This window comes from Enhydra lutris, unplaced genomic scaffold (genome assembly GCF_002288905.1).
Source record: "Enhydra lutris kenyoni isolate GAN:26980312 unplaced genomic scaffold, ASM228890v2 scaffoldscaffold18, whole genome shotgun sequence".
NCBI classification, from domain to species: Eukaryota; Metazoa; Chordata; class Mammalia; order Carnivora; family Mustelidae; genus Enhydra; species Enhydra lutris.
Window position 1 is genome coordinate 20873710 of NW_019154102.1, and position 17843 is coordinate 20891552.

The 17843-nt window shown below is 44.6% G+C and overlaps 1 protein-coding gene across 2 annotated transcripts in view; it reads left to right on the top strand.

The window, feature by feature from the left end:
• Positions 1 to 2882: 2882 nt before the first annotated feature.
• Positions 2883 to 17843, top strand: part of LOC111148173 (prenylcysteine oxidase 1) — a 22054-nt gene continuing 7093 nt past the window's right edge. The window contains exons 1-3 of one of the 2 annotated variants that reach the window (XM_022504622.1): positions 2883 to 3055; positions 4104 to 4310; positions 5536 to 5710. In XM_022504622.1, coding sequence (XP_022360330.1) covers positions 2944 to 3055; positions 4104 to 4310; positions 5536 to 5710 — 494 coding nt within the window. In that variant the 5' untranslated portion in view covers positions 2883 to 2943. Of the gene's footprint in view, positions 3056 to 4103; positions 4311 to 5535; positions 5711 to 6714; positions 6827 to 7874; positions 8082 to 9306; positions 9482 to 17843 lie in introns of those variants that run through there. The other variant, XM_022504621.1, reaches the window with a different exon arrangement.

Sequence of the window (17843 nt, forward strand, 5' to 3'; positions counted from 1 at the left end):
GGACAGTCAACAATATGTACTTAAAAGTTGCACTATTGCAAAACGTGTGTATTATCCAGGTACGCATACACTATTTTTTTGTACTGATGGTCCTGTACCAGAAACATTTTCTTTTGTTGTTACTTACTTTTTTAAACTTTGTTTAGCCACTTAAAGAATATCTGCTCACGGCATAATTTGTCTCATCAGGCTCCCTGTTCACTAGAGAGTCTGCTTCTCCCTCTGCCCCTCTCCTCAGCTCATGTTCTCTCTCTCTCCCTCTCACTCTATCCTCTTTCTCTCTCTCTCTCTCAAATAAATAAAATGTTAAAAAAAAAAAAAAAAAAAAAGATAGGCCCAGCCTAAGGCCTGTCTAGTGGAGAAGATTGCTCAGAGGAACCTGGCTGGAATTTGGTCAAGGAGAGAACCTTAGTAAGTGTTTAGTCTCCTAGGGGGGAGTCTGCTTTTTTGAACAGCATTCCTTTGTATGAATGTTTGTTATATTACCTTATTATTACTCCTCATATATATGGTAGCAATTTCTCTCTATGACCTTTTTAGAAACCTTTTGAGTTTTCAGTGGCAGTGTTATTTTAAAAGGCCATTGGGGCACTTGGGTGGCTCAGTGGATTAAAGCCTCTGCCTTCTGCTCAGGTCATGATCCCAGGGGCCTGGGATCAAGCCCTGCATCGGGCTCTCTGCTCAACGGGGAGCCTGCTTCCTCCTCTCTCTCTGCCTGCCTCTCTGCCTCCTTGTGATTTCTGTCTGTCAAATAAATAAATAAATCTTTAAAAAAAAAAGGGGGGGGCAGGAGTGCAGAATGAGAAAGCCTCTGACCCACTTTCCAAGTCCTTTACCCTGTGTCTTCACTGAGCGTTCTTTCAGTAAACTCCTTCCCAAGGTTTCAGCGGCAGCAGTGAAAGCTTCTAAAGATGACACATGTGTCAAAGTCACTAATATGGTCCATTCTAATCAACCAACAAACATTTATTGAGTGCCTAGTAAGCTTAATGCACCGATAATTGTGTTGTGGGGATAATGTAGTTTGGAAAAAGGAAAATAAAACACACAGAGAATTTAGTTCTTTGTAATTTCCAGATGTAGTGAAAATGGAGCTTACTTTTCATCTTTTTATGTTAACTAGGAGTGTTTATTTCCTGTATGATTTCATCTTATTTCATTAATACCACCTTCACTCCCCCTTTCTCTGCTTAACTGGCCTCCTTACTGTTCCTCAAACATGCCAGGTATTTTACTTACCTAGACAGCTCTTTCCCCAGATACTTGTTTGACCCACTCTCTCACTTCCTGCAAACTTTTGCTTAGATTCTATCCTGTTCAATGAGGCCTATACCAACTACCCTATTTAAAACTACAACCTGGGACGCCTGGGTGGCTCAGTTGGTTGGGCAGCTGCCTTCGGCTCAGGTCATGGTCCCAGCGTCCTGGGATTGAGTCCCACATCGGGCTCCTTGCTCATCAGGGAGCCTGCTTCTCCCTCTGCCTCTGCCTGCCATTCTGTCTGCCTGTGCTTGCTCTCTCTCCCTCTCTCTCTCTGACAAATAAATAAATAAAATCTTTAAAAAAAAAAAAACTACAACCCCTTCCTCATTCCTCTCACCCCACTCTGTATAATATATAATTTACTTGTTATAATTACCATATCTCTTTCCACTGGAATATCAGCTTCATTAAAATAAATATTTTATTTTATTTTTTTTTGACAGAGATCACAAGTAGGCAGAGAGGCGGGGGGGCGGGGGGAGTGGCGGAGGGGGAGGGGGCGGGGAGCAGGCTTCCCGCTGAGCAGAGAGCCTGATGCGGGGCTTGATCCCGGGACCCCGAGATCATGACCTGAGCCAAAAGCAGAGGCCATACTCCCTTTTTCTAAGTTCAATCTTTCTTTGTATCCAACTTCTTTTCCTTCCATCATACTATTCTTCATGTTCACATGATGGTTTTTTGGTTTTGTTTTATTTGGGGGGGAAGAGTGGAGGTGGGGTATTTATTTTACTTACAAAATGGGGTCTTATAACACTCATCAGTCAGTCACCATTTTTCTCACCTACCGATACCAGGATAGATCCTACAATTTTTTAAAAAAGATTTTATTTATTTATTTGACACAGAGAGAGACAGTGAGAGAGGGAACACAAGCAGTGGAAGTGCGAGAGGGAGAAGCAGGCTTCCTGCTGAGCAGAGAGCCCCATGCAGGGCTCGATGCCAGACACTGGGATCGTGACCTGAGCCGAAGGCAGACGCTTAACTACTGAGCCACCCAGGTGCCCCTAGCTCCTACAGTCTTTCTAATGCTTGCATAATGTTCTACTGTGTGATACGAGTGCATTACTTTTATTCATATTTGCCATTACTTTCCATCTTGGACCACCCCATCCGTGGTCGCCCTTTTTCCCTTTCACCCATCATGGTTTACCCATTCATCTTATGCCCAACAGTCCCCGGAACATAATGGTCATTCAGTAAGCATTTGTTGCTCCGCGCGTCTGACAGTGGTTTGCTGTGTGCATTCTTTGACAGGGAGAGACTGAAGGGACAGAAGAGGGCTCTAGTGAAGAAGTGATGGGGAGTAAGTAAGGTGGCGAGCTGAGGTGAGCCTCCGCTTCTCGTGCCTCTGGTGTGTCCTTGAAGTAGGGTGCGTTTCAAAGGGTCTGGGACGAGCTTGGGGACCGAGAGGACCGTGTTTGGAAGCTCCTGGAGGGACGCACCCAATTGGGGTGCGGTGGCCCGGGCTTGCTCCAGGCGGGCTTGGGTGGAGCTCGGAGGGGCGAGGCCGGCTGGGGGCGGGCCTGGGCGGAGCTCGGAGGGGCGAGGCCGGCTGGGGGCGGGCCTGGGCGGAGCTCGGAGGGGCGAGGCCGGTCGGGGGCGGGGCATGCGGAGCGCGCAGACTCGTAGCAGCCGGCGGACTTGTCGGGTGCTCCTGGTGGTCTGCTACGCTCCGGAGCCATGGGGCTCATGGCTCGGGAGCTAGTCTCCTCGCTTCTGGGGCTGTGGCTGCTGCTGTGCAGCTTGGGGTGCCCCGGTAGCGCCGAGCTCCGGGCCCCGCCGGATAAGATCGGTAGGTGACGCGGGGCGGCGCGGAAGGGGTGCGGGAGCGCGCAGTGCACCAGGCCTCGCGGCCGCGACGTCCACCAGGCCGCGCGCACCGAGTCCTCCGCGCAGGTCGCGGTCTTCTCAGTTCATGACTCAGGGTCGCTGTCGGTGCCCCAGGGAACGTGTCTTCCCGGGCTTGTCGATGTGCCCACTAGGGGAATGGGCGGTGGAGGGGGGTATTGAGGCGGGCGGCCGGCCGCCAAGCGTCTCTCATGCCCCTGTCTCGGAGGCCTGGGGGTCTGGGGAGGCCGAGGACCCTCTCCCCTCCTTCCCTTGCTGCACCTTTGGGAGGCCAGTCTTCTGGTTTGTTCTGGAGCGACCGGCCGCCTCGCTCTGCGGATGACAGGCGCACGCGGTCACAGCACACCGAGCAGTGCAAACAAGCTGACCCTGACTGCTTCCCTTGACAGGCTGGACTGGAACCCCATTCCCCCTTCCACTTTGCTGAGGTCGGCCTGCTCCCAGAGGCCCTAGCTTGCACAATTTCTCTACCTAGGACTACTACACAGCGGAAATAATCCACTCTCAAATTTCAGTCTTGGATTTCGCTGCGTTTGGTATTCTTTTTTATTCCCCTTCAAGCTTTGTTTGGTGGGGACATTAACCCATCTATATTAATGAGACAGAACAAATCTTGGCAAAAATGGCGGCCACCTGATTTAAAATGCGTGCTGGAAAGGCCCACCTCCTGTGTTCCCTTGTGTTAGGCACAAAGAAGGTGTGCAGAACCAGTGATGCCTGGACAAAGAGCTCTGAGAACCTTTGGGGATCTGCCCCCACCCCAAATCCAATGTCAATTTGTACATTAATGTACTACCACTTTTTTCGAGGGCAATGTCTGTCCAGATTCAGAGTTCTATCTTCAGCAACTGTCACTTGCCTCCAGGTCCCCAACTTGCCTAAATTGGTGATTATAGCCTTGACTAACATCTGTTACTCAAAAACAAAACCCACATAGCTGGGTAAGAAGGAAAGAAACTATTCCTTTTTTTTTTTTTTGTTCCCACCCATAGCAATTATTGGAGCTGGAATTGGTGGCACTTCAGCAGCCTACTATTTGCGGCAGAAATTTGGGAAAGATGTGAAGATTGACCTGTTTGAAAGAGGAGAGGTGGGAGGCCGTCTGGCCACAATGACTGTCCGAGGGCAAGAATATGAGGCAGGAGGTTCTGTCATCCATCCTTTAAATCTGCACATGAAGCGTTTTGTCAAGGACCTGGGTATGTCATTTGGTCTTAAAGCTAAGCAGATTTCTGTGTGACCGTCCATGGATATGTTTATCAGATAGGGGAACTGAAACTTTTCCGCCTTGTTGTCTTTTACAGAGAAGTTGGTAAAACGGTTTTCTTCACTTTGCTGCTAGCAGTTAGTACAAGCTTAGTTAGGAGCCACTTTCCTGTAATGGGACGCTAGTTATCTCTATCTTCAGTTATCTGGAATTACAGCCATGGGGTGGGGGTGGGGATGGTTGCTGTTCTTAGTTCTTAAACCTCTGGGTTGGTGTTGAAGAATCAAAGAATGGTTTGAGTTAGCAGGAACCTTGTGTACTCATTTCACAGAGGCTTTGAGTGTCTGGCTTAAAGTCACTCAGACAGGTATGGATGCAGGCCTATGCCTAGAACCTGGAACATTTGACTGCTTCCCTGCCGGCAGAGGAGCTGGACAGGTTGGGGGAGGTCTGGCAGGTCTCTGCAGGCCCTTTGCTCAGGGAGTATTGGGTAATTTTTGCTTCCTTCCAGTTATCTGAAATATCCAATTATGCAAAGTAGGATTTGCACAGGAATAGGGATGCCTCCTTTCTCTTTGCTCCTTCTAAATCCCCTGTGGATGGTTCCTGGGCCTCTTTCCTCCATGAGGGCAAATGTATGCCAGGAGCAGTTAATGCTGCAAATATTCATGTCTGATGTTTGTTTTTGTTTTTGTTTTTGTTTTTTAATTTTAAAAATATTTTATGTATTTATTTGAGAGAGAGAGAGAGAGAGAGCATGAGCAGGAGGAAGGGCAGAGGGAACAAGCAGATACCCCACTGAACGGGGAGCCTGATACAGGGCTTGAGTCCAGGACTCCAAGATCATGACCTGAGCTGAAGGTAGATATTTAACCAACTGAGCCATCCAGGTGCCCAACATTTGTCTTTAAATTGAACTCAGTTTGTATTCTGACATTTTCCTTTGACTTTTTAGTTTTTTTCCAACTAAAAATGGCCAGTCTGATTTTGATGTATCTGTATGACCACCTGACCCATCTTTTAGAGATCTGCTTTAGGACAGTGTAGTGAACGAACAGTGTATTACACACTGTTCTGAAGATAGAGCTCCTTTAATTCCTGAGAACTGGGGAATCCTCGAATTCACTCACTTCAGAGTGTCCCCTAGCTTCAGATGACCTTTCATTTGATCAACATAGAAACCCTGAGTTTAGCTAACCTTTTCTCTGTTTTTGCAGGTCTTTCTACTATTCAGAGCTCTGGTGGCCTAATGGGGGTGTATAATGGAGAGACTCTGGTATTTGAGGAGAGCAGCTGGTTTATAATTAACATGTTTAAACTAATTTGGCACTATGGATTTCAGTCCCTCCGAATGCACATGTGGGTAGAGGATATATTGGACAAGTTTATGAGGTAATTTTTTCCCCTTCTGTTTACCCTAAGACCTTTTCGTTAGATGATCTATAGGAATTTTATTTCTTGAAACAGTTCTCTACCTAAGTGTAAGACCTATTGGTCAGACTGTTAGGTAAGTGGTTTGTGTAAAATATGCAGACTGTTTATCCACTTGAATACTGAAAGAGTAGTTAATTTTTGCTTTTGAAAACATATTTTGCAAATGCTCATTTAATTTTGCCATACACACTTAAATGCTCTACAGATGTTAACTCCTTGAATTCTTATGACAGCTCTCTCAGGTACTGTTACTAGCTTCGTGCAGATGTGGAAGGTGGAGGCACAGAGGTTTCAAGTGCGCAAGAACACCCCACCCAGTAAGTGGTGGAGTTGGAGTTCCCACCCAGGCATTCTGGCTCCAGAGTTCTCGCTCGCTCTCTTTTTAAATATTTTATTTATTTATTTGAGATAGTGAGAGAAAGAGCATGAGCAGAAGGAGAGGGAAAAGCAGGTTCCCTGCTGAGCAGGGAGCCTGACAAGGGGCTTAAACCCAGGACCCTGGGATCATGACCTGAGCCGAAGGCAAATGCTTAACCTTTGGAGCCACCAAGGTGTACCCCCCACCCCCGAATTTAAATTGAGATACTGAATTCCAGCACTGTTCCAGTGTAGTGAGAATAAAGGTGCCACTTTTTCTTTATGTTTTTCTGTATTTTCAGATATTTCTAGGTATATTGCTTTGGTAATTAGGAAGGATGATATAAAATAATCAGTCTAACTTTAAAAGATACAGCCCCCCCTTTTTTAAAGGATTTTATTTATTTATTTATTTAAAGATTTAATTTATTTATTTGACAGAGAGATCACAAGTAGGCAGAGAGGCAGGCAGAGAGAGAGGAAGGGAAGCAGGCTCCCCGCTGTGCAGAGAGCCCGATTCGGGGGCGGGGCATGCGGAGCGCGCAGACTCGTAGCAGCCGGCGGACTTGTCGGGTGCTCCTGGTGGTCTGCTACGCTCCGGAGCCATGGGGCTCATGGCTCGGGAGCTAGTCTCCTCGCTTCTGGGGCTGTGGCTGCTGCTGTGCAGCTTGGGGTGCCCCGGTAGCGCCGAGCTCCGGGCCCCGCCGGATAAGATCGGTAGGTGACGCGGGGCGGCGCGGAAGGGGTGCGGGAGCGCGCAGTGCACCAGGCCTCGCGGCCGCGACGTCCACCAGGCCGCGCGCACCGAGTCCTCCGCGCAGGTCGCGGTCTTCTCAGTTCATGACTCAGGGTCGCTGTCGGTGCCCCAGGGAACGTGTCTTCCCGGGCTTGTCGATGTGCCCACTAGGGGAATGGGCGGTGGAGGGGGGTATTGAGGCGGGCGGCCGGCCGCCAAGCGTCTCTCATGCCCCTGTCTCGGAGGCCTGGGGGTCTGGGGAGGCCGAGGACCCTCTCCCCTCCTTCCCTTGCTGCACCTTTGGGAGGCCAGTCTTCTGGTTTGTTCTGGAGCGACCGGCCGCCTCGCTCTGCGGATGACAGGCGCACGCGGTCACAGCACACCGAGCAGTGCAAACAAGCTGACCCTGACTGCTTCCCTTGACAGGCTGGACTGGAACCCCATTCCCCCTTCCACTTTGCTGAGGTCGGCCTGCTCCCAGAGGCCCTAGCTTGCACAATTTCTCTACCTAGGACTACTACACAGCGGAAATAATCCACTCTCAAATTTCAGTCTTGGATTTCGCTGCGTTTGGTATTCTTTTTTATTCCCCTTCAAGCTTTGTTTGGTGGGGACATTAACCCATCTATATTAATGAGACAGAACAAATCTTGGCAAAAATGGCGGCCACCTGATTTAAAATGCGTGCTGGAAAGGCCCACCTCCTGTGTTCCCTTGTGTTAGGCACAAAGAAGGTGTGCAGAACCAGTGATGCCTGGACAAAGAGCTCTGAGAACCTTTGGGGATCTGCCCCCACCCCAAATCCAATGTCAATTTGTACATTAATGTACTACCACTTTTTTCGAGGGCAATGTCTGTCCAGATTCAGAGTTCTATCTTCAGCAACTGTCACTTGCCTCCAGGTCCCCAACTTGCCTAAATTGGTGATTATAGCCTTGACTAACATCTGTTACTCAAAAACAAAACCCACATAGCTGGGTAAGAAGGAAAGAAACTATTCCTTTTTTTTTTTTTTGTTCCCACCCATAGCAATTATTGGAGCTGGAATTGGTGGCACTTCAGCAGCCTACTATTTGCGGCAGAAATTTGGGAAAGATGTGAAGATTGACCTGTTTGAAAGAGGAGAGGTGGGAGGCCGTCTGGCCACAATGACTGTCCGAGGGCAAGAATATGAGGCAGGAGGTTCTGTCATCCATCCTTTAAATCTGCACATGAAGCGTTTTGTCAAGGACCTGGGTATGTCATTTGGTCTTAAAGCTAAGCAGATTTCTGTGTGACCGTCCATGGATATGTTTATCAGATAGGGGAACTGAAACTTTTCCGCCTTGTTGTCTTTTACAGAGAAGTTGGTAAAACGGTTTTCTTCACTTTGCTGCTAGCAGTTAGTACAAGCTTAGTTAGGAGCCACTTTCCTGTAATGGGACGCTAGTTATCTCTATCTTCAGTTATCTGGAATTACAGCCAGGGGGGGGGGGGGGGGATGGTTGCTGTTCTTAGTTCTTAAACCTCTGGGTTGGTGTTGAAGAATCAAAGAATGGTTTGAGTTAGCAGGAACCTTGTGTACTCATTTCACAGAGGCTTTGAGTGTCTGGCTTAAAGTCACTCAGACAGGTATGGATGCAGGCCTATGCCTAGAACCTGGAACATTTGACTGCTTCCCTGCCGGCAGAGGAGCTGGACAGGTTGGGGGAGGTCTGGCAGGTCTCTGCAGGCCCTTTGCTCAGGGAGTATTGGGTAATTTTTGCTTCCTTCCAGTTATCTGAAATATCCAATTATGCAAAGTAGGATTTGCACAGGAATAGGGATGCCTCCTTTCTCTTTGCTCCTTCTAAATCCCCTGTGGATGGTTCCTGGGCCTCTTTCCTCCATGAGGGCAAATGTATGCCAGGAGCAGTTAATGCTGCAAATATTCATGTCTGATGTTTGTTTTTGTTTTTGTTTTTGTTTTTTAATTTTAAAAATATTTTATGTATTTATTTGAGAGAGAGAGAGAGAGAGAGCATGAGCAGGAGGAAGGGCAGAGGGAACAAGCAGATACCCCACTGAACGGGGAGCCTGATACAGGGCTTGAGTCCAGGACTCCAAGATCATGACCTGAGCTGAAGGTAGATATTTAACCAACTGAGCCATCCAGGTGCCCAACATTTGTCTTTAAATTGAACTCAGTTTGTATTCTGACATTTTCCTTTGACTTTTTAGTTTTTTTCCAACTAAAAATGGCCAGTCTGATTTTGATGTATCTGTATGACCACCTGACCCATCTTTTAGAGATCTGCTTTAGGACAGTGTAGTGAACGAACAGTGTATTACACACTGTTCTGAAGATAGAGCTCCTTTAATTCCTGAGAACTGGGGAATCCTCGAATTCACTCACTTCAGAGTGTCCCCTAGCTTCAGATGACCTTTCATTTGATCAACATAGAAACCCTGAGTTTAGCTAACCTTTTCTCTGTTTTTGCAGGTCTTTCTACTATTCAGAGCTCTGGTGGCCTAATGGGGGTGTATAATGGAGAGACTCTGGTATTTGAGGAGAGCAGCTGGTTTATAATTAACATGTTTAAACTAATTTGGCACTATGGATTTCAGTCCCTCCGAATGCACATGTGGGTAGAGGATATATTGGACAAGTTTATGAGGTAATTTTTTCCCCTTCTGTTTACCCTAAGACCTTTTCGTTAGATGATCTATAGGAATTTTATTTCTTGAAACAGTTCTCTACCTAAGTGTAAGACCTATTGGTCAGACTGTTAGGTAAGTGGTTTGTGTAAAATATGCAGACTGTTTATCCACTTGAATACTGAAAGAGTAGTTAATTTTTGCTTTTGAAAACATATTTTGCAAATGCTCATTTAATTTTGCCATACACACTTAAATGCTCTACAGATGTTAACTCCTTGAATTCTTATGACAGCTCTCTCAGGTACTGTTACTAGCTTCGTGCAGATGTGGAAGGTGGAGGCACAGAGGTTTCAAGTGCGCAAGAACACCCCACCCAGTAAGTGGTGGAGTTGGAGTTCCCACCCAGGCATTCTGGCTCCAGAGTTCTCGCTCGCTCTCTTTTTAAATATTTTATTTATTTATTTGAGATAGTGAGAGAAAGAGCATGAGCAGAAGGAGAGGGAAAAGCAGGTTCCCTGCTGAGCAGGGAGCCTGACAAGGGGCTTAAACCCAGGACCCTGGGATCATGACCTGAGCCGAAGGCAAATGCTTAACCTTTGGAGCCACCAAGGTGTACCCCCCACCCCCGAATTTAAATTGAGATACTGAATTCCAGCACTGTTCCAGTGTAGTGAGAATAAAGGTGCCACTTTTTCTTTATGTTTTTCTGTATTTTCAGATATTTCTAGGTATATTGCTTTGGTAATTAGGAAGGATGATATAAAATAATCAGTCTAACTTTAAAAGATACAGCCCCCCCTTTTTTAAAGGATTTTATTTATTTATTTATTTAAAGATTTAATTTATTTATTTGACAGAGAGATCACAAGTAGGCAGAGAGGCAGGCAGAGAGAGAGGAAGGGAAGCAGGCTCCCCGCTGAGCAGAGAGCCTGATGTGGGGCTCAATCCCAGGACCCCGGGATCATGACCTGAGCCGAAGGCAGAGGCTTAACCCACTGAGCCACCCAGGTGCCCCCCCCGCCCTTTTTTTAAGGCTGTTGGCATGTGCTAATTTTTATGCTGGTTTACAATTTTAGATGCTGGAGAAATTTAACTTGTAAGTGCTAATGATATTTCATTACTGTGCATTTCAGTGTAGTAAAATAATTGTTAAAAAGGTAAAATTACATGTCATATGTGACCCAAGTGTTGACAAGGACAGATATAAGGATTGAGTAGGATAAATATACTATAGTTTTTGTAACTGATGGTAGTTTGGGATATCTTTTTCTCTCTTTTTTAAAACATTTTATTTATTTATTTGACAGAGAGTACAAAAGAGCAAGCACAAGCAGGGGGAGCAGCAGAGGGAGAGGGAGAAACAGCTCTCTGCTGTGTGAGGGTCCCGATGTGGGGCTCCATCCCAGGAACCTGGGATCGTGACCCAAGCCCCAGGCAGACACTTAACCGACTGAGCCATCCAGGCGCCCCTGGGATTTCCTTTTTATTTTTTATTTATTAATTAATTTTTAAATTATTTATTTATTTGACAGAGATCACAAGTAGGCAGAGAGGCAGGCAGAGATGGAGGAGGAAGCAGGCTCCCCGCTGAGCAGAGATCCTGATGGGGGGCTCGATCCCAGGACCCTGGGCTCATGACCTGAACTGAAGGCAGAGGCTTAACCCACTGAGCCACCTAGGCGCTCCTCTCTTTTTAAACATCGTTGTTATGTTAGTTCCTCAAACACTTTTCCAGTGGGTACATTAAGGTCAGCTACAGTGCAGATTGTTTTCTTTTTTTTTTTTTTTTTTTTTTTTGAGATTTTATTTTTTTGACAGAGACAGAAAAAGATCACAAGTAGGCAGAGAGAGAGGGGGAAGCAGGCTCCCTGCTGAGCAGAGAGCCTGATGCAGGGCTCTGATCACAGGACCTTGAGATCATGACCTGAGCCGAAGGCAGAAACTTAACCCACTAAGCCACCCAGGCTCCCCAGTGCAGATTATTTTAAAGTAGTCATTTATTCATTTACCAAATATTGACTACTTATTATGTGCCAGGCACTATTCTGGGTCCTGAGGATATAGAATCTAGAACATGTCCCTGTCCTCAAAGAATATACATTCTAGTAGAGAAACAAGCAGTAAACCAATAACTAAGAAAACATAAAGAATTTGTGTAGAGAGAATCAGTCACTTTGTAAGGAAGGAAGGTGGCATGTTGCTGCATGCTCAGCAGGAAAGTCAAGTTCAGATGGCATCAGATACAGCCCTGCCTGCAAGTTTTCTTACCAGTGGTTCGCTTGGCATGTAGAGAACTGCCCTGTGAGAAATTAAGAAATCACTTTTAAAGTGAATTCTGGATATTACAGAACTGTGAAAAAGATACAGTGATGGGATACATAGATTATACCTTTTTTTGTTGTTGTTGTTTAAGTAAACTCTGTGCCCAATGTGGGGCTTGAACTCATGACCCCAGAGATAAGAGTCTCATGCTCTATGGATTGAGCCAATCAGGTGCCCCAGGATTATACTATTTTTGATTTTTTAAAAAAAGATTTTATTTATTTGAGAGGGAGAGAGAGAAGGAGAAAGCATGAGAGGGGAGAGATCAGAGGGAGAAGCAGACTCCCTGTCGAGGAGGGAGCCCAATTTGGGACTCGATCCTGGGACTCCAGGATCATGACCTGAGCTGAAGGCAGTCAGTTGCTTAACCAACTGAGCCACCCAGATGCCCACTATTTTTGATTTTAGAGTTTATTTTTTTTAGTAATCTCTGGACCCAATGTGGGGCTTGAACTCACAATCCTGAGATCATGAGTTGAATGTTTTTCTTTCTTTCTTTTTTTTTTTAAAGATTTTATTTATTTATTTGACAGAGACAGACACACGGCGAGAGAGGGAGCACAAGCAGGGGGAGTGGGAGAGGGAGAAGCAGGCTTCCCACCGAGCAGGGAGCCCCATGCAGGGCTCAATCCCAGGACCCTGAGATTTGACCTGAGCCAAAGGCAGATGCTTAACAACTGAGCCACCCAGATGCCCCAGTCGAATGCTTTTCTGACTGAGTCAGCCAGGCAGGCACCCTATTTTGATTTTAGAAAACATTTCCCCTACTTTATGGAATTACTGCCTCCCTCTGGTCTGTCTTTGATATTTGATTATACAGCACAGATCCTTACGGTGTTCAAAGGGCCATGCACCCTACATTTCTGTTTCTTTCATTAAGTCAGGAACATAAAAATTTTATTTTGATAATTTTATCATGTCCCTTGAGAAAGTTGGAGAGAAGGCTGGTATTGAGCCAGCATGTGCCAATTGTTAAAGTAGTTAAATACTGCTGGACTAGTAGTGACATAGCTATTGTCCTGTGTGTTCCCACTCCTCCCTTTCTGCCTCCTCTCCAAACCCCTTACACCCGCCACCATCAGGGAATCTTGACTCAGTTCTAGTGCTGTCATCAGTCTACTTTCTGTTCAATGCTGTACCAGTTATTAAATAAATAAATGACCCTTGAATAATATGGGGGGGGTTTGGGGTGCCAATAGTTGAAAATCTGTGTATAACTTTGACTTCCCCCAAACCTAACTGCTAATAGCCTGCTGTTGACAGGAAGACTTACTAAGAACATAAACATTTAATACATATTTTGTATATTATGTCTAATTCTTATGATAAAGTAAGCTGGAGAATATGTATATATGGAAAAATTGTAAGGAAGAGAAAATATAGTTGTGGTACTCCACTGTATGTATCTGAAAAAAAAACAAAAAAACCAAACCCAAGGATAAATTTACCTGTGCAGTTTGAACCTGTGTTATTCAAGGGTCAACTGTATTTGTAATATCACCGCTTGTTGGAGATAGTCTGGATTATTGCAAAAATCAGAATTGAGAACTATAGAGGTTGCTAAAGAGTAATCTGGAACAACAGATGCCCTGCATTTCAGTGAAGCAGTAGTTCTCAACCCTGGCTGCACATTGGAATCATGTGGGGATCTTTTTTTTTTTTTTTTAAGATTTTATTTATTTGCGAGAGAGAGAGAGAGAGGGAGAGGGAAAGGGAGAGAGAGGAAGGGAGAACGTGCGCACACGCGTGAGCACAAGCAGGGGGAGTGGTAGAGGGAGAAGCAGGGCCCCCCCATGCTGAGCAGGACCCTGATATCATGACCTGAGCACTGAAGGCAGACGCTTAACTAACTGAGGTGCCCATGGGCATTGGTATTTTTAAAAGTACCTCAAGTGAATCTTACCTACAAAGTTGCAAATATTAGGTTAAAATGTGCAATTGGATAATATTCTGGAGTTTTTTCTTTCTCTAAATAGTATAGAAACCTAAAGCCCTTGTTAAGTTTTTTCTCCCTGTTTTCAATGTATATGACAAATCCAGTTGGGTCCCCTTCTGGAAAAACTTTTGGGGGATTTGCTGACCAGCTTTGGAGTACATTGTCATTTTTGTGCTTCCATTTCAGAGGGCACAGTGTGAGTGAAGGCCCATGTGACACCTGAAAGAGGGTGATAGGCAACACCCCACACCCATGCGAGTATGCATTCATTTTTCTTGTTGGTGGAGCTGCTTTGGTGGAGCTGTGGAAATCCTGTAGCCCGTGCCGTCCATACTTTCCAGTATGGACATACCTTCCAGGTTAATTTCCAGTTCTGAGCATTTATTTATGCACTTCTTCTGGTTGGATGCTATTCCTTACTTCAGAGTCTGATCTCTTCTCAGCCTTTTCCAGAAAAGCCTTCCCTTAATCTCTAGTTGCCATTCATTTCTCTTTTCAAACATCCCATGAGTGTTATATGGAGCACACCACCCACACACTCGTGTTGTTCTGTCTTGGGTACAGTGATTAGAATCTGGTAGATATTCACTCAGATGTCTGTTGAATTGAATCATCTGGTTCAGGGATGGCTTCCTGTTAGAATATCTTGGTTTCTGGGCTAGGTTAAAGCTCATTCTTGGCTCTAGCATTTAGTATGTTTCTGAGGACATATTAGATCATTAACATTTCTTAATCTGAGACTGATAGGATTTGCAGTGAAAGGCTTTATGAACACCCTTTTTTCCTTCCAGTACTCCTAACAAATATTTTGAGTCATTTTTTACTCTTTTCTCTCCTTCCTTTCCCAAATCCAGTCTATCTTTAATCCTATGAGTTTTAAAAATGTATCCAGAATTTCACCACTTGTCACCACCATGGCTTGTACCACTTTGAAACAGGCCACTATTATCTCTTGTCTGTATTGTTGGAGCAGCCTCCTGTGGTAGGCTGAATCAAATGCTTCTCTCCCCCTGCAAAATGTCTACACTCTAATCCCTGGAACCTGCCAGTGTGTTATCTTACATGATAAAAGGAACTTTGCAGATATGATTAAGTTAGGGATCTTGGAACAGGAAGATTATTCCCAGTTATTTAGGTGGGCCCAGTGTAATCATAAGAGTCCATGTAAGAGGGAGGCAGGAGGATCAGAGTGAGTAGTAGGAAATGTGATCATGGAAGAGGTTGGAATGATCCCAGAAAGGTGCCATGAGCCAAGGAATGCAGGCGATTATAGAAACTGAAAAAAAGCAAGAAAATGGATCCTTCCCTCAGAGCTTCCAGAAGGAACCAGCCTTGCCGACATCTTGACCAGTGACAATTGACCTTTGGATTTCTAACCTGCAGAACCATAGGATAATAAATTTGAATTGTTTAAGCCACTAAGTTTGTGGCAATTTGTTACAGTAGCCACTGGAAACTAACACTAACTCCCCTCCTTGCTTTTGCCCTTGTGCTACGAAGATCTGTTTTCAGCATAGCAGCCAAAGAGGTCTTTTTTTTTTTTTTTGAAGATTTTATTTATTTATTTGACAGAGAGATCACAAGTAGGCAGAGAGGCAGGCAGAGAGAGAGGAGGAAGCAGGCTCCCTGCCAAGCAGAGAGCCCGATGTGGGGCTCGATCCCAGGACCCTGAGATCATGACCCGAGCTGAAGGCAGAGGCTTTAACCCACTGAGCCACCCAGGCGCCCCCAAAGAGGTCTTTTTAAAATCTAAGAGTCATCATATTACTTCTCTGCTCAGAAACTTTATTGGCAAAACAGAGCTACCCTATGACCGAACAATTCCTCTACTAGGTATTTATCTAAAGGATACAAAAGTCCTGATTGGAAGGGGCACACACACCCAGTTATAGTCGCACTATCAACAATAGCCAAAGTATGGAAAGAGCCCAAATGTCCGTCAACAGATGCATGACCAAAGAAGACGTGGAGACACACACACACACACACATAGAGGAATATTAGTCATCAAAAAGAATGGAATATTGCCATTTGCAACAATGTGGATGGATGGATCGAGTCCCACAACAGGCTCCTTGTTCAGCAGGGAGCATGGTTCTCCCTCTGCCTGCTGTTTTCCCTGCTTGTGCTCTCTCCTTCTGATAAATAAATAAATAAGAGTTGCTGGAGGGGAGGTGGGTCAAAGGATGGGCTAAATGGGGGATGGGTATTAAGGGCTTTTTAGGATGAGTACTGGGTGTTATATATAAGTGATGAATCACTAAATTCTACTCCTGAAACCAGTACTACACTGTATATGTTAACTACCTTGAATTTAAATTAAAAATACAAACTTTCAGTGGCTATTTCATGCAGAGTAACAGCCAGAATCTGTACAATGGCTTGAAAGACCTGATGTAGGTAATCATCTCCTAATTTTTTGTTTCCTGTTACTATCGGCAGAATTATGCCCTACTCCCTTCATAGGTTGAAGCCCTAACCTTACCCTGTACCTCAGAATGACTGTATTTGGAGATAGGGCTTTTAATGAGGGAATTAAGTTAAAACAAGGCCACTACGGTGGGCCATATTGGATGTGACTAGTGTGCTTATAAAAATAAGAGATTAGAACACAGAAGAGATGCCAGGGATGTGCAGGCATATAAGGAGGATCCTGGGAGGACACAGTGAGAAGGTGACCTAATTGTAAGCCAAGGTGACAGTCCTCAAAACAAACCAAAGCTGTCAATGCCATGATCTTGGATTTTTAGCTTTCAGAACTACGAGAAATAAATTTCTGTTGTTTAAGGCACTCAGTCTGTGAAACTTTGTTATGGCAGCCCCAGTGAACTAGTGTTGTTGATCTTCTATTCTACCCATTACTGAAAGTGGGATATTGGGGTGCCTGGGTGGCTCAGTGGGTTAAGCTTCTGCCTTCGGCTCAGGTCATGATCCCAGGTTCTTGGGATCGAGCCCCTCATTGGGCTCTTTGCTTGTCAGGGAACCTGCTTCCCCCTTTCTCTGCCTGCCTCTCTGCCAACTTGTAAGCTCAGTCAAATAAATTAATAAAATCTTAAAAAAAAAAGTGGGATATTGGTCTTCAACTAGTATTGTTAAATTATCTGCTTCTCCCTTCAGTTCTGTCATTTTCATTTCATGTATTTTGGAACTCTGTTGTTGTGTATATATATGTTGATAATTGTTACATCTTCACAGACTAACCCTTTTATCATTATAAAATGTCCTTTGCCTCTGGTAACAATTTTTGTTTTAAAGTCTATATTCTCTGCTTTAGTGTGATCACTCCAGCTGTCTTTTTGTTACTGTTTGTATGGTGTTATCTTCTTCCATCTTTTTACTTTCAACCTACTTGTGTTTGAATCTAAAGTGTATTTCTTGTAGACAGCATATTGTTGGATCATGATTTTTTTTTTATCTGTTCTGCCAGTCTCTGCCTTATGAATGCAGTGTTTAATCCATTTATGTTTAGTTACTATGAATGTAGGGTTTATGCCTGCCTTTTTGCTATTTATTTCCTATACAGCTTACGTTGCTGTTGTTTATTCCTCCATTGTTGCCTTCTTTTGTTTTACTCATTCATCGCTGATGAACTTATAGGCTTCTACCTCCTGGCTATTGTGAATAATGCTGCAGTAAACACAGATGTTTTTAAAAATATCTTTGATTCTGTTTTTTATTCTTTATATTTATTTTATGCAGTTACTTTTACCAGTGCCTGCCATTTCTTGATGGAGATTCGAGTTTCTGTCTAGTGTATTTCAGCCTGAAGGAATTTCTCTAGTCTAATTTCTTTTAGAGATGGTCTGCTAGTATTGAATTCCATGTTTTTGTTTACCTGGGATTATTTTAATTTCTCCACTTTTGAGGGATAGTTTTGCTGGATGTAGAACTCTTGAGTTGATAAGACTTTTCTTTCAGCATTTTGAATATGTCATCCCACCAACTCTGGCTGGCCTTCATAGTTTCTGATGAGTAGAGTGAGCTGTTAATCTTTTTGAAGATCCTTTTTTCTGGATCAGTTGCCTTTTTCTTGCTGCTTTTGGTATTCTTTGTCTTTCTCGTCTATTTATTTTTGGGTGTACATCTCTTAAATTTATCCTGCTTAGATTTAGCTTCCTGGG